This window comes from Lissotriton vulgaris, chromosome 5 (genome assembly GCF_964263255.1).
Source record: "Lissotriton vulgaris chromosome 5, aLisVul1.2, whole genome shotgun sequence".
NCBI lineage: Eukaryota > Metazoa > Chordata > Amphibia > Caudata > Salamandridae > Lissotriton > Lissotriton vulgaris.
The window spans coordinates 201,645,705-201,662,881 of record NC_141693.1 but is presented as its reverse complement, the minus strand read 5'-3'; the positions used below and the strand labels follow the sequence as shown (position 1 = coordinate 201,662,881).

Genomic DNA, 17,177 nt, shown 5'->3' with positions numbered 1-17,177 from the left:
ATATTTAGCTAGAATTAGAAAATAACCGTAAAATAGAAAAATCTAGCAGGAAAACTAGGAGTAGAATAAGTGAAGAGAAAGAAATAGTAAGTAACAGGTAATTAGGGGTAACTATTCCTATGCTCTGTATATTTTATCTTATTTAGATCGAGAGTCCTATAAAGCTAAGGTTTCTAAATTGCCCCTGTATCCTTGATATATGATGGAGTTAATGGAATATACAGTCTGAGAATGTTGTCCACATATTTGGATAGGGCTTCGGTAGGAGTGCCAATCGTGTAAACAATGGGGCGATAAGGTGGATCCTGTTGGTTTTTGTGCATTTTTAGAAGCCCATAAATACATGCTATTTTTCCTTGTGATTTATTCAAAAATTCATATTCCTTCTTATTTATTATCTTTCGGTCTAATGCTCTTTTTGTAATTTGATGAATTTTTTTTAATTACCCTGTCAGTTGGATTAGTAGTAACTTTTCTATAAAAGAGGGGGTCATTTAGCATACTCAACATATTCGTTTCGTATTTATTTGAATCAATGAGGACAACGTCGCACCTCAGAGTATTTACCGGTAAGAAATCGTCACCTTCTCACCACTCAACTTAGTTAAATAAAGTCGTTTCATGCCTAAATTTATATGGTTTCCATCTTTAAACTAGATATATTGTATATACGGGCTGGGAACAGTGAAGTAGAAATCAACATCTCCCCACCCTGAAACGCCGCATTAAAGTGCAATTTCCGGTAAGAAACTGTCACCGTTACAACATTTAACTTAATCGAATAATGGTGGTTCACGCCTAAGATAAAGGCTCTTTTTTCTTTAAATTAGATATATCGTGCACTAGGCTTATAACCAGCGGACCAATCATCATCATATACCCACGCCGCCGCTTACCACGTTCAGACCAAACAACAAGCTCGAAGTTGGATCTTTATATCATAACGTTACATATATTTAGGTAAGCGTTGGCCATGTGGAAACAACATTTAATTGATGTTCCACGTATATTTTGGTCTACAATTACCTACCATTTTATGTTTATAGATGAAAAGTCTACAAAATTAAAATTTGAAGATACCGCTGCTTCGCTTTCCAAGGAGTTATAATCTATATGAATATTATCATCCTAAATCTCAGGGCAAGAGAGGTTGTGTTTTCGTGTAAATAGCACATTGAAATGATTTCTTTAGAAGAGTCATCAACATAATAATGTTTCTTGAAATGATTTCTTTAGAAGAGTCACCAACATAATAATGTCTCTTGTATATAGGCAATCGTTGTGTAGTGAACTCTATTGATTTCACGCTTCCAAAAGGAAAATCTAAACCTTTAGACAAATTATAGTTATTAATTTGAGGTTAGAATGATCACTTTTAAAAAGTGGCACCAATAGCTTAAAATTAATAATTTAAAGGTCAAGCCGTGAAAAACTACAACATCTTTTTCATTTGCAGATAATTGAAGAATTGTTTTTGGAAATTTGAAATCAAATTATCCAACCTTACACCGGGTTAAACTGTCCTGATATAATTTTAGAAAGGTAAGAATCTGAAACGGATATATAATGTGACTAAATATAATTCTTGGGACTAGATCTCTGACTGTGGTGTATACCCGAATTCAGGTGTGTTACCATCTAGCTTGAAACGAATATAAAACTAGTAGGAAACCGATTAGGTATATTGTTTTGAACTGAGCTAAATAGACACTAGATTATGGATATATTTAGATATTGAAACCTTAGCTTTATAGGACTCTCGACCTAAATAAGATAAAATATACAGAGCATAGGAATAGTTACCCTTAATTACCTGTTACTTACTATTTCTTTCTCTTCACTTATTCTACTCCTAGTTTTCCTGCTAGATTTTTCTATTTTACGGTTAATTTCTAATTCTAGCTAAATATCCTTTCTCATTAATCATTATCAATATTATCAAACAGAAATATGAAATGTTAATGACTTATGTAGCAAAGAATGTAACCAGCTAATATGAGCAAGTAGGAAATGTTAATCTTACATGTTAGTAAGAAAGAGAGAATAACTTAACCATTGTTTGTATTATATCAAGTGTGGCTATAGGTTTAAGACATTTGTGTTTTACTCATAATAGCTTTAGAGAATATATAATGCATAGGTGTTTGACGTGAATACAGGCTTTTGACTACTGAGCGGTACATCATGATCTGGATAAATATATGGCAATAGAATGTTTTGGCAAACGTAAACTGGTTCAATTATACTGTTACAACATTAAGAAATTAAATAGTAAAACATTTTTATAATCTCTTTTCACAGAAATATGATGGTAAAAGTCCTGATGAAGGCATAGTGTGTATGTCGAAACGCGTCGACAGGAAACCATCTACCTTTTTAAAAAATAACTCTTTTATTGTGAAAACATATGTATTAATGCAATGTTATTTTATCAATTTAGATCAATGTATTGATTTTTATCGTATGTCTTTATCATATTAAAAATGTCTTTTCTCATATTGAACTAGTTGTGTGTTTGCCTGAGTCTAATGTGCCATTACCTTGTTTGTATGCCTGGGATTGTTACTTCACACATATTGTTTGCCCTGTCCCAGGATATTGATCCATAGCAGGGGGTCCTTGTTTTTGTCAGACTTATTGTAAATGTCACACAAAAGTAGAAATGTTCGGAAACCTAATTATCTACTCCTTGTCATCTGCTGCATTTTTTAGAAGTGTAGCTTAAATTACATTTGTATAGTACAGCACTAAAAACATAGCATTTCCATTGCGCTCCGCTTTCTTTTGGCTAGGTCTACGCTTTAGAAATAACATATATAAATGCATACAAACCCCCTTATCTGATATAGTTTTAACAGGGCAGGGTACAAACGCAACACAGCAAGCAAAAATTATGCCTCATAACCACCATCAAAACAACGAGCAAAATGCTCGTTCTAAATGCAATAAAAAACGCAAAACCACTAATTTATAGCATATAGAGCACAATGTTAAATTTGAAGGAAAAATCTAGAGGCAAAGTTATTTCTGCTATTAGATTTTACCTCCCTATAGAGCACAGGGTGAAAATGAGATCTCTTGTGCTTCCGGTAAAGTTACAATGCTGGTTGTTACGTGTTGTTTTATTACTTTTACACCTACGGCATTCATCTATCCTTTCTCTCTCTTTGTGATATTGTTAAGTCTGTCGAGCAGGCGAATTGACTCACTGAAACAATGCACCATTAATTGGCACTTAACTGCTGGTTAAGAATCAATCCTCAAGTCAAGTCAGGAATTTATATAGCGCGCTACATACCCAGAGGGTCTCAAGGCGCTTGAGGAGGGGAGGGGAGTTACTTGTCGAATATCCAGGTTTTAAGTTGCTTTCTGAACGCTAGGTGGTTCTGTGCGAGACGAAGGTGAGTGGGGAGTGAGTTCCAGGTTTTAGCTGCAAGGTAGGAGAAGGATCTACCTCCCATGGTGGTTTTATTGATGCGAGGAATGGTAGCAAGGGCTTGGTTGGAAGATCGTAGCTGGCGAGGGGGGGTGTAGAAGGAAAGTTATTCAGTTCTTTAAGTCACGATTTTTTTTGTTATAAGTTGAGTATCAGAAACATATTGTTCACCAAACTAAGTATAACTCTTACGTACTAGAAAAATAAAACAATGTAGCAATCAATGAGTGGAAATTTAAAAAAAACTATTTAATAAGTAATATCACACAGCAAATATTAAGTGACCTTAAGTTCCCAATATTATTTTAGATAATCAATATATTTTCACCCAATATTAATATACATAAACAAATACTAGAACATTTAGTATAGATCTGTGGTTCGAAACATTTCGACTTCTGTGGTTCCCCACTTAATTATGACTCCAGTCCAGGGGCCCCTAGTGAATCATTATTGGAATTCGGGGATCCCAACTGAGCCATTACTGGAAGCCAGAGATCCCTAACCTAACCAGTTTCAATGATTTGAGCCGCAAAACAACACACAAAAATACAGAAACACGAATTTACCCCAAAAAATATATAAATGAAGAAAAAGTTTAGTTCAATCACAACAAAAATATATTTTTTAAATGTAATATTAAAGAGAATGTTTGGGGTTTTCAAGTTCAATTGAGGCAACCCATCGTCTGCACTTTATTCTGTTTGATGCATTTGAAATGCTCCGGAGAATCAATCTGAGGATATCAGTTTTTTAGCCTCCAATTTTACATTTTGCTTTTTCATATAAATACACTTTAATACTATATTAATAATATTTATTTTTCTAAAGCAGTTGCCGACCCCGTGAGTAGGTCCTCAGGATACCAAAAATTACTTTAATATACATTTATTAAAATATATTTGCAGAATAGGAAGTTTTAGTGGCTTGGCCCGTAGCAGGCCGAATTCAGGTCACATTCATACAGCAGGAATCAGCACCAGCTTTTCTACTCCTCTTGCATGTGCAGGTAACAGACCTGGCTGGGGAGCCTTGCAGGCAAACAGAGGAAGATGCGGATCAGCCTTGGGTCGGTACGCCAGAGCACGTGACCATTGACCACTCTGCCTGAGACTAAAGTACCAGTCATCATGGATTTGAGAAATACGCAGAAGCATAGCATCCCTTTACAATGGGGCAATTTAGCAACCCTAGTTAGGGAGCATGATTTGGCATAGGGCACAAAACTGCTAGTTTAGCACTGGCCTCTGCAACAATATTTTGTACGCTTCGATTAACCCCACTAATCAAGAGGCTACGTTAAGTAATACTGTATAAAAGGGTTTAATTCCATTATAGAACTACATTGAGGGGCATTATTTGTCCCTGTTAAACTGTACTTGTCATGCCAGAATTGATCTGGCTCCAAAGGCTTCCTGTGAGTTTTTTATTTAAATATTAACACAGTCTTCTTTTAGGCTATTATTTTCCTCTGCGCTGTATTTGGCCACTGGTATTACTTCTGTAATTTATCACAATCACATTCTACATTGAAACACTTAACCATAGCAGAACTTTACCAATGCATATTTTGCCACATAGTGAAAATGCACTTAAAAATGCAGTACTGGCCAGCCACCTCTTCCTTAGACTCTCCTAACACTAGGAATTGGCTCATTTCTTGCATTCACTCGTTGAGCAGCACTAGGATTATTCTGAATCCTTATTGCATTAGAAAAGCGATGCGGATGGCCAGCATCAGTGTTCTTCAGACCACACTGCCTCCACCAGCAGTGAGACTTCAGAAGAAGTCAATACCAGAAGCCAGAGTCATCACAGAAGAGACAACCTTACAGGTTATGAGCCGAGCATTCACAGGCAATTTGAGAAGTTCTGTCTTTCTCCATTATGTCAAAGTGGTTCCCGTATGAAGCGAGAAATAGGTTTCTGTCTGGAGATTAGGGACTACTGTCCAGAATTCCAAAGAAAAAGAGTGATCAATGTTCTGGTTGCACCTTCTTCAGTGCTAGTGCCAGTGAGATACAGACTTTAATAAAAGATTTTTCCATGTATATAAATTTCTGCTTTGAGGCTCTAGGTTCCAGAGTCATGCCAAAGCAGAACCTTCGTGGAAAAAGATCTTCTGCTGGAGGCCTGTCAGCCTGGTTTCAGTTCTTAACTTCCCCATCAACTATACTGTATTTCCTTCCGACTATGCCTCATGGAGCCGAGAACGGTGGGAGGGGCAAAATCATTGCCTGAACTTTCTTGCCTAGAAACCCGAGTCTCACAGGTCCAGAACACGGCTTCCTATCCTGGCAACTTTGTCCAGCTAAAAGAAGACATAAGATTCAGGGTGTTAAACTCCATCTCCAGTTTCCAACATCTGAATGTTTACCCGCAGTGATCCACATGTCGGCGAAGACTATAGTTTTAATCTATGTAATTCTTGTTCCAAAAGAAATTGTTCCTGTTTCCAAAGTAATCCACATTTTTATTCCACATTTCATGCCATGTTACAGAGCAACACTCAATGCCATGTGATAGGAGTTCTTTACTCCAAGCTTCTAATACACGGATTGACTTCTGAATTGGTAAACAAGTACTTCTTTGTGTCGTCTCTCCAGTGTCCGGTATAACTTATACTTAGACCTATGCGAGTCAAATCCGATACCTACAAGGGAGATGCCACAAAGCAGAAGCAGGGCCTTGTCGATCCAATTTCTATCAATGACTGAAGGCACCAGCACATGGTCAACTCCAACTTTCGAGGTGATTTCGACAGTGCCAGCTTCCCTGCTTATTCTTACTCCGCACAAGTGAATGTGCACTACTACTTTTGAAGCGTCTGACCAAGTGACTGCTCGACTGGCTCACATTTCATTAAATACTCATCTATTTGGTTAATAAAATGAAAGTAAAAACATTTCTGCTACTTCTTGGCTAGAAGAAAAGAGAACAAAATATGACAGGAAATGGTCTTATCCTTACCTCCTTCAGGTTGATGTTGGATTCGAGTAGCATGGTTGCAGTCTCAGTGGGCAGGGAGAGATTCTGCGTAAGGAACTGGCGAAATCCATTCTTGTCCTTCACAACGGAGTCCAACGTAAATCCTAAAGCCAAACAAAACGAGAAATACAATATGAGGTTTACTTTCAAGCTGGAAAAATAAGATGAAGCAATCTTAAAACAAATAAAAAACATGTTAAAGTCCATGAACTAGCAAAAACATCCAGCAAAGAACGTACCCCAAAAGTAACTAGAATCATGGAAAAGTTAAGAAACCAAATGTGCCAATACCAGTCAGAATCTAGAAAGACGAGGTTGTGATATGCTACCAGTGGTCCACACAATCACCAAACACAACCATGATAAATAAAGCATGAAATAAAGCCAAACACCACAAGCAATGATAGGAGTGAACCCAACCACCAACCAGAGCTATCAAGGCCAGGAGTTGTTTTTAGAATCAGTGCAGGTTGTGCTGTCAGATACTTGCTACTCGAAACGCTAAGCAAATACAAAAGTCAAGGCCCACCACCCAGCTGACTCGCTGCACGTGGCAAATGCACTTATAACAGTCAAGTAATGTATTGGAGATGCAAATAAGACATTTTACGTAAGCACGGAAAGATTCTTTCAACTCATTCACGATTTAATTAAAATCTCCCATAGCAAAATATAAAAATATGTGTTTCCATGGAGACTGATTTTTTCAAGGCTGGGACATTAAAACCGAAAAGAAAGGAAATTCAGAACCTCAAACCCAATTAGAAATAACTGCATCCAAATAGGACTCAAACGGACAGGGTGAACACTGCACGTCTTTCAGAAAAAAGGGTTACTAGGTGCAAACTTCTGGGAAGTACAAACATTCCATTCAATATTATACAGAAAGGGATATGAGCAAAAGAAACGTGTGGCATGATTACCATGAACACATATTGTAAACAGAGTCTGCACTACAAAAAATGCTTTTAAAAAACGTGTACTGGTAACCATAAAGTCAAAAAGTGTGATTCTTCACAGATAAATATTTTCAATGTTGTAAATCAATGCATCTAGCGGTATGGGCATCTATTCAAAGGTGCATTCTGGGATACAAAAATAAGGTGAGCAACTGGACTGGAAGGTGTTGCTCACAGGTTTCAAATGCTTCAAAAATGCTAATTGGCCCATCAGATAAGCTTATGAAACTTAGCCAGACATCTCTATTGGAAGTTAAACTAGAGGTCCCTCAACTTTATGGCGGAAACACATCTCAGCCAGTGACCGTCACCTCACAAACAACTGAATTTGTGTTTGATTGTGGAAGGGAGAGACATCTAGTTGGCAATAGTAATTTTAAGCAGGTATTTCTTCAAGAGAGTATAAATAGAAAAAACAGAGACCCTGCCAAGGTAAGTCAAAAAGGTCCCCTGAGGGATCCACAACAATTATAAATGGGGTGACATTAGCTATGTATCAGAGCCACTGACATCACAAATAATTAGATCAGTCCATTATTTTTTTTGTAAACATTTTTGTTTTTATTAGATCTGACATTTCTTAGATACAAAACATTCAATATATATATACCTAAGATTCTATTGATAAAACTGAAGGGAAAATGAGGGAATTTCATATGATATTTCTAGAGAAGGGGTTCAGCAAGTATCAGCGTTCCACACACTCCTGGGCAAATAGGGGGACTTCACAAACACACATATACTCAGGGGATCAATCAAATTCACATTCATTCTTACATTTCTTTCATATATATATACCCCACATGGCCTGCAACAGAGGAATAGAATTTAAGTTGCATGGACGTAAGTGCAAAATAAGGAGGCAGATTGGATGGAACAACCGTTGTCCACATGGACTAGGGTACTGCCATTCTTATGTGTAACGCCAACGAGCGTTTCGGTGCTGGGCACCTTCGTCAGGGCGAGCGGGTACAACCAGGGAGGGGAACACACAAGAGGGGATCAGAAACCTGAGAGACTTTGATCATAAATCAGATATTTCCAGGAGGTTATCGTCTCCAAACATCTGTAAGGAAAAGGGTTTCCAGCCGGATTCGGGGTTCAGGTAGTCCAAGGTAATCTTGTCCTTAAAAGGAGTCTCTTATCTGATGGAGGGTGGATCCTACTTTATTTCCTTCGTTAAAATTTCGGCGGTTCCCAGATGGTGTTTGCAGTCATGAGCCTGATATATATGTGGTGGGTACTTGTAATCAAACGATGTAGCTGCCCCGCCTGAAAAAATGGAGAGTTCGACTGCTAATTCAGCAGTGTCGGGAATGGTCGGGATAGCCACTAAATTACGAGGGATGGCTCAAAAACGTCGATATTCCAAGATAGATTCCAGTGGATAGGCTTCCAGGCTGCGGGGTGTAAGGCTCTCATCCGGTTCTTCAAGAGAGGGCCACAAATGAACAAGTAGTCCTTTTTGGCAGACATGATATTGTTTATATGAATAAGTGGATATAGGAAACTTATATACTTGACAACTTTCACTTGGGTGGAGCACTGAGCCCCCTGGACCTTCCACAGAGGCGGAAACCTCTGTGTGAATTGCCTTTGTACAATTTGATAGAATAATGCATTGTTTTATTTGTTTTGAATAGCACTGCGGATGACAAAAATGGTATCCTATACAAAAAGTAGAAGAACGAGCCCTAGTGAAAAATATGAAGATGTACGCGCCTATTACAAAGCCATTTTGGAGCACGTAAAGTAGTACTGCCGTAGTACTCCGACATGGCTGTGTGAATTTGCCCCATCTCCTATAATGAGAACGAAATGAGAATTTTCATATACAGTTAGTACAAATGGAAAGGTCTGTGCCCGCTTTAAACTTTTACTAAAAGGGAGTTGACGTTTTGGGGCAGATTCACAAAGTTATGTATCATTATCTAAAACAGAACTCCTGTAACACTATTTCCCGTACTCGTAAATGCTTTTGTGAAATGGCCCCATCATGTGCATACATAAGCGATCACACAAATGATGTGTCTGAGTTGAGCATTTTAGAGAGGAAAAATAAGAAGAGTGTGACTGCCATGAAGAGTCCAGCCGAATGGGGCATAGAACAGCTCTGCCAATGTTACCCGATGGTCTGATCGCACCATCCTAGCATCAAATTAAAATAACGACTTAGGTGCTAGCGGACTGACAGTCAAAGTTGTTTGGTTAAGAATATCACAGAAATATGAACCTGGTGATTAAAAGATGTGCTCATAGTCATAATCTCCCTTCCTTGATGGTATTGCATGCCGTAGGTTTGGCTTTTACGTGGATACATGGATATCAGATCTTGTATTGGTCGCAAATCCAAAAATTCGTATGTAATAGCATATAGCAATTCGTTTTTATACCTACATTTATCCTTAATGTACCAAGAAATTATGCAGCTTGAGCTATTAGCTTTGCAAATGCTTTTTGCCAAAGGGCTTCATGGTGAGTAGCACGATACTCCAGAGCCCAAGGTTACTGGCTGATTTAGTGGTTTTTGGTTAGTGCGTTTAGCCTTGTGTTCTTAGCAAGGTTATAACTGCAGCCCAAAACATGTTGACCCTAACAGGTTAAAGGGGTTTCCTGGTAGCTACACTGAAGACTTCCACGCCCCTCTGGCCAAAAGACTGGAGCTATGTTGATTTAGAAGCAGTTGAAGGTCCACATATCCCACAATGCTTAGGGAGGTGGATGAGAGAAGGATGGCCACGCTTCATTTGCAAACTAAAAGCTTGTGTCCCAGTGCACGCCCTGTTGTATGGCTCACTGTAGGAACTGGTTGCCGATTCTGTGACACAAAGACAGGGCAGGATTTGTGCAACTGTAGAGCACGGATTGCTATAGACGTGTGTGTGAACCTGCCTATAAACATTTATGCGACTACAACAGTTCAATGTATGGCCCTTTAAGCGAACGCTTGCTTTCACCGTGGGGTAGAATTCAGAGACGACGGCTCGGTGGACGAAGGCAGCAGAAGGGCAGGGCTTCACGAATCCTCGCAATGCTGAAGATTTAGCTGGGAGACATTCCTCCATCTCACCTCATCCTCCCATCACTCGTTGCTAAGCAACACACAGATCCCAGCTGGAGGCGATGAAGAGCAAACTTCGCTAACAAGGACTTCTCAAAATAAGTGAAGGGTGGGCTGAGCATCCTGCCGCAGCCCTGTCAAGGGCTTGAGGATGAGGGCTCCTGACGAGGGACAGATGAAGACCCAGACAGAACTGCATCAAAGAAGCCCACTACCCACCACTGCCACCACCACTCTCGGCTGGTTGGCATCATGCCAGTGAAGGTTCAGCAGCGGTTAAAGGGCACGTTTAGGGTTGCTTCAACAGGTTGATCACCGGCGGAATGAATGACCATGGCGCCCTCTGGATAGGAAATTGAAAACCTACAGGGAGCGAATAAATATTGCCTCGCTGCTGCAAGTTCTGCAAACTTGGATCTACAGAGCCCACAAGAGCATATAGTGCCCTCACCTGTGAAATTCCCACTGTGGGCCCTCCCCTGGGGCCTACTAATACGACTGCCTCCCCAAGTGTAGACAGACCATTTTAGGATTCACTCAGGGCACATCTCCATTTACTTTGGAAATTTAAAATTGACTTCTAATAGCAGGTATAAAGAAATCATAAGAACTTACACAGCAGACCTCATGTGCTTCACCCAAGTGTAAGCAATTTGAAAAAGTTATCCATCCAATCCTGCACATCGAAGCAAGTTTTACATATAGCTGTAAAGTGACCATTTACATCTCGTGTGGGATGCTGCTGTTGCTGCTAACCAGCTGACTATGTATTCCACCCCCTGATTCTTTATAGATCACAATCACAAAATGGATTTGAGAGCAATTCTATCATACATCAAAATAAACCCTGGAACGGCTTTACTGCACTGTCCCTGCTGGGGTCACCCATGGTCAATTCTGACAACATCCCTGAAATTGCCATATCCTAGTACGTTTGGATGACCGCCAGCAGCAGCCCCGCTCTCCCTCATATCAGCTGTATGCTTGACCTCAACCAGCAGGTAGAACTCCCCATCTAGCAAATATAATGCTCAACACCAACTCTTCCACAGAGCATATACAATAGCCACACATTAAGGATGCTCTATGTGGATATATTGCATGTTCAGCTTATTTTCAGCCAGAGTGCAGAGGTTACTGGCACACGTCCCCTCACCCCACCAGAGATGCTGCGGTCACCTCAATGGCACCAAACACGGTCAGAATGAAGATTTTGCCAGGCAGGTGCACTCTGGAGTGGAAAGGTTCCCCTGACCCAGCTGCAAGAGGCCATGAATTACAGACTTAAAGGGAGTGCATCTTCATAGCCTTTGGATAGTGTGAGTGAGCTTCTTAACGGACTTGTTCCCGGTGACAAGTGCCGCCCTACAGGTCTATAGCATATGTCGTAAGCTCGGACCAGATAACGGCGCTGCTTGGCACCATGGCTCTCAATTTGGACAAGGCAGCTAATAGGCAATCTTTAACTTCTGGTCTACCCCCAAGGCACATACGTTTGCCACTCTGCGTCCACTACGAAGTTATCCGGCAGCGGCACTACCCTACCCTAGTCCTGGCACTTGTAACTCAGCGTTGTTGAAAACAGCTGCAAAGTTTCCACCAATGGAGGAACGTGGAAAGTGAGGAGCACGCATGTGACGTTTTTAAAAACTCCCTGCGAGAGTCATTCAACTTATGACATTTTCTGTCAAGGGCCAAGGTGGTGTGCTCCTCCCTCACACTAGGCAGCATGTTGCCTATCGCAGAACTCCCTGTGCTGGAACAACTCATTGCCATCACGACAAGGCCAACAGCACAAAGTCATTGACCCACCAGGCTAGACCAGGGCAGCCCTCATTACTGCTACAGAACCGTAGGACAATCAGTGTAATGCAGGAGGACAAGATCGCAAGACTGGCGGCACCGCTTGTGAACCACAAGGCCAACCGCGTAAAGTATCACACTCGCTGCCACAGACTCCGAGCGAGCACCAGTAGCAAGTTCTGCAGAGGTAAGAACCGCAGTCAAACCACGGCTTCAGCACGAATGCCAAAGGGCTGGCATTGGCAGTGATCCACATGGTCAGCAGTGCCAAGTACGGATACCATTGAATCATTGGCCACAAATACTGCCCTAGCCTCACATAGCCAGTGGTGCACAGGACTGGCTCCAGTGCCACTAAACAGGTCCACAACATGACCAGAGCACGAGTACAGATACGCACAGGGCTCTCAGTGAACTAGCGGTCAGCACTGGACCGCCACAATCCGACAGCATCATTGCCACAGAACACAAGGACGGACATGAGCTGTGATTCGGAGCGTCTTACAGGCAAAATACGACATTCAGACCACAGGGTAGAAACACTGGCACAGACACATGCATTTGCCTCTCCACACCCTGTGTGCTTACCCTGCTTCACAGTTCCACAGCCACCTCCCCTCTACCTTCTAAACCTCCAACCACGTTCTACCCCTACAGGTACCACAAGAGGCCTAGTGCATTAGAAGCAAGAGCATGACACCCCAAAGAGGCTAGAGGTATACACTAAGAGGTAGAAAGAGTAACCAAGGCCAACACCCACACACAGAGATGTCCACAGAGGCTAGAGGTATACATCCAGAGGTAGAAAGAGAGTAACAGAGATCAACACCCTCGCAGGGAGGTATCCATAGAGGCAAGAGGTATACATCCAGAGGTAGAAAGAGTAACCGAGGCCAACACCCACACAAGGAGATGCACACAGAGGCAAGAAGCAATACCCGGATGCAAAAGGACAAAACTGCAGAGGCAGAGCACAGGACCAATAAGCAACACCCACAGAAGCAAGAGGCTGACCCACAAGATGCAGACATCTACAGAGGCCAGTACCCACCAAGAAGCATACACCAAAGAGAGCAGCACCTAAGGAGGCAAGAGCCATAGATCCAAAAAACAAGCACCCCCCCCCCCCAAAAAAAAAGCCACAGAAGAGAGAAGCATACATTCACATAAAATAACACCCATAGAAGAAAGAGATCGAAAACCAATATTCACAGAGGGCAATCACCCCCAACACCCCCTCCAAAACAAAAATCACAATGCTGACACCAACACACTGCAATATTGACATCACAGGCAGATGAAATACATTCACAGAGTGCAATAACTCACACACGCAAATATTGAGCAAACATAGGAAGGGGAAACAAGCACAAAAGGAAGAGGCCAACATTCATGGAAGCAACAGAACAGAAATCAGCAAAACCCATATCCAGAGAGTCAAGAACATAATATCCACAGACTGCGATTGGTCAATATACGAAGAAATTGACGGGTATAGAGAGGCAAAAGGCTACACTTACTGAAGCCACACCAACATAAGCAAAAGGCTGACACCTGCAGAGGAAGTCAATACCAAGGTTGTCAACTATAGAGGCAGATACTTTCCAACGTAGGCAGGCACCTGCCAGATTAGACACACCAATTGCGAGAAACACAAGAAGAAAGACGCTAAATAAGTCAGGCAAAAACACTAAAAGCCCCTCCTTCCCACAACAGATATGCACTGAGGAAAAGACCAGCCTACAGAGACGGTTGTTCGCCGGTACAACGCATGTATTTGCTTCGAATGCCTGTGCCACACATTAGTTTGCGTGCATGATTTTACTGTGAATATGTATTTACAACACATGTCTATACCACGCATTGTTTTTAGATTTAAAAACATTGTATTTGTGGGGGAAGACCCCCACTCCCTCCCTAACTTATCTTAAATGTGTGGTATTGGCATGCGTTGTAAATGCATATTCGCGGTAAAAATGTGTGTGCTAAAAAGTGTGTGGTAAAGGCACAACGAGGTAAAAACCTCGTTGTAAAGGCCGTTTCCCACAGAGACTCATGGCCCCACAGTGACAGAGCATGACGAGGCACAGATGCCTCCCAAAACTCCAAAAGACTGACAAACACAGAGCCACAGAGAGAGCCACCAAGGCAAACAGATATAAATTAACGAGAGAGATCGGAAGGGAATTTGGTAAAACAAAGACATCGAAAGAGAGTAGGATTGTGGAGAGAAATTAAAAAGTGAGCAAATGATGACTTCAAAACAAAGTTCAAGTGATACAGGGAAATAGAACTAGCCACAAAAAAAAGACTGGCGGAGAATAACAAACATGAATAAGCAAGATGTGGAGAGCGAAATGACAGAAAGAAGAGGACTATCAAAAGAGTGAAGACAGAGAAATGAAAGAGCAGAGCAAGAGAGAAAAGCAAATGGAGAGAAGTGCAAAGGCAGGGAGAAGAGCAATGAGGAAGAACAACAAAACTATAAAGTGGCGACCAAATAGAAAAAACATTGGCAAAGTCAATAGTTCAAGGTCTTTTGGATCTAACTGCTTGGCCAATGGTTTTCGCCATGCTGTATAACTATGCAACAAGCATGTGTCCACCTTCCACATGGATAGGTATAAAAAGAAGCTTGAGTGGGAGGGGGAAGCATTGCAGGTGAGGGGGTAAGCAACATGGAGTGAGAGGAAGCAACTGGGGAAAGTTCGAAAGGAAAATAGCAAAATGGGGTGGGCAGATGCAACACAGGAGCACAGGAGGGAAATTAACAAGGGTGCATGTGTGGGGGAAGCAAATAGAGAGGGAACCAGATGCAGCTGTTGGAAAGCAAATGGACATGACAGCAGTGTGGAGCTGGAGACGAGAAACACACAGGCAGAGATAGAGCAATAAGAGTGGCTGAGGGAGAGAAGGACACGAGGGAGACAGGTGGAAACACATACACTCTCGTAGAGTACTTCAGCAAAAAGAAGAAGTGGCTCCTTTAAAAGGAAGCAGCGGAAGCACACAAATAATGCGTCCATGATGAGAGGGAAAAACACCATAGGAGGAAGTAAAGCCCACAAGTCAACAAATAAGAATGAAGCAAATGAGTGACAAAGCCAACCAATGGTAAGCAACGAGTAGCCTCCAAGCCCACCGTAAGCAGGATCACCTTAAGGATTTGGGGGGCCCGGGCCAAAAATAATTTGGGGACCCCTGCTCCGAACAACTCTGAGTTTATTATCCATTTTGGCTCCTCCAAGGGCTCAAGAACTATGGTCTGATCACTGACAATCCGCTTTGCTGGACCCCAAACATTTAAGAGGACTCCAGTCCTTTGGAGGGCAAACCTTTGAATATATGAGATATTGAGACCTGGGAGCCCCTTTTCATATTGTGAAAGGGGCCCCATCATTTTTATGTTATGCCACTGTCCAGGAATGCCCTGAAAGCTTAATAATGGGGCCCCTAGAAAGGTGGGGGCCCAGGGCCAGAGACCACTTTGAGCATGCCTTAAAACGTCTCTGAATAAGCAATGTGCGGTCTGTTAATCAAAGCCCAAAAAGGGAACAACCTAGAGATGGTGAAAAAAAAGAGAAGACATCAAAAAAGGGGATGAGTATGGAGGAAATAAATTAAATATTAATAGTATGAAGGAGAGAGAGACAGAAAGAGAGAGACAGGGAGAAAGACAGAAAGAGAGAGACAGGGAGAAAGACAGAAAGAGAGACAGGGAGAAAGAGAGAGAGGGAGAGAGGGAGAGACAGGGAGAGAGGGAGAGACATGGAGAGAGGGAGAGTGAGGGAGGGCTAGAGGGTGAGGGAGGGATAGAGGGTGAGGGAGGGATAGAGGGGAGGGAGAGAGCGAGAGGAGGAGAGAGAGAGAGAGAGAGAGAGAGAGAGAGAGAAAGAGAGAGAGAGAGAGAGAGAGAAAGAGAGAGAAAGAGAGAGAGAGAGAGAAAGAAAGAGAGAGAAAGAGAGAGAGAGAGAGAGAGAGAGAGAGAGAGAGAGAGAGAGAGAGAGAGAGAGAGAGAGAGAGAGAGAGAGAGAGAGAGAGAGAGAGAGAGGGGGGGGGGGGGGGGGGAACAGTTACGCCGGGGAGGAGATGGAGTGCAATAGTTTGAGGGTAAATGAATGAGGAGGAGATGAGAGCACAATGTACTGTGCTCTGTTCTCAGTCAAGTCAAAACAGCCGTGCCAGGCGCAAGGCAAGCAAGATCATTAAAATGCAAATACTAGACAATTTATATTTATTGGCCTTCCGTGCACCGAGGTCGCGGGAGAGAAGTGCCCCCCGTCTTACACCGACAGCAGATTCTCCCTTCTCTGGGCTTCAGCTTGATTTGTGTCTGGCAGTTTCTATTTCCAGGCCGCATTTGCGGGCTCTGCACTTGGCGAGCTGGTGCTCTGCTGTTCTGTCTTAGTGGGAGTTACTGCACAGAGCGGGGCTCCTCTCTGAGGGCTCCCCTTCTAGGGTGAGGAAGCCCGAGTGAAGGAAACCGAGAAAGAATGGAAGACCAGAGGGCGAGGGGAGAAGAAAACAACCCTGTCTTTGTAGCTGTGTGAAAATCTGTCCAATGTACACTAGAAATAAGCAACAGCGGCAAATCAAATGATGCGGCACGGGCGACTGAACTATGTGGCAAGAAAATGCAAAGAATGCAGCCTAATGTGGTATCTTTTGTGGCATTATCAATTCATATTTTTGTCGTTTTCACACGTGTTAACACTGCCTGGGCAAATTTTTCATCGCATTAGTATTTGATGAAAACCTACTACAGCAACAAGCAACAGGATGTCGACCAGTATAAAGGGCCTGCCACGGTCAATTATAACATCAACATACATCCTTGAGACATACAAATAAAGCTAGCATAAACCAAACACAACCTTGCCTCCATTGCATCCTAAACACTGTTCTGGATTATGATGCATATATAGAGAAT

At 42.0% G+C, this 17,177-nt stretch overlaps 1 protein-coding gene across 1 annotated transcript in view; it reads right to left on the bottom strand.

The window, feature by feature from the left end:
* ABCA2 (ATP binding cassette subfamily A member 2) overlaps nucleotides 1-17,177 on the bottom strand; it is a 696,743-nt gene that overhangs the window by 398,028 nt on the left and 281,538 nt on the right. The window contains exon 5 of the mRNA XM_086921159.1: nucleotides 6,407-6,528. Coding sequence (XP_086777285.1) covers nucleotides 6,407-6,528 — 122 coding nt within the window. The remainder of the gene's footprint in view (nucleotides 1-6,406; nucleotides 6,529-17,177) is intronic.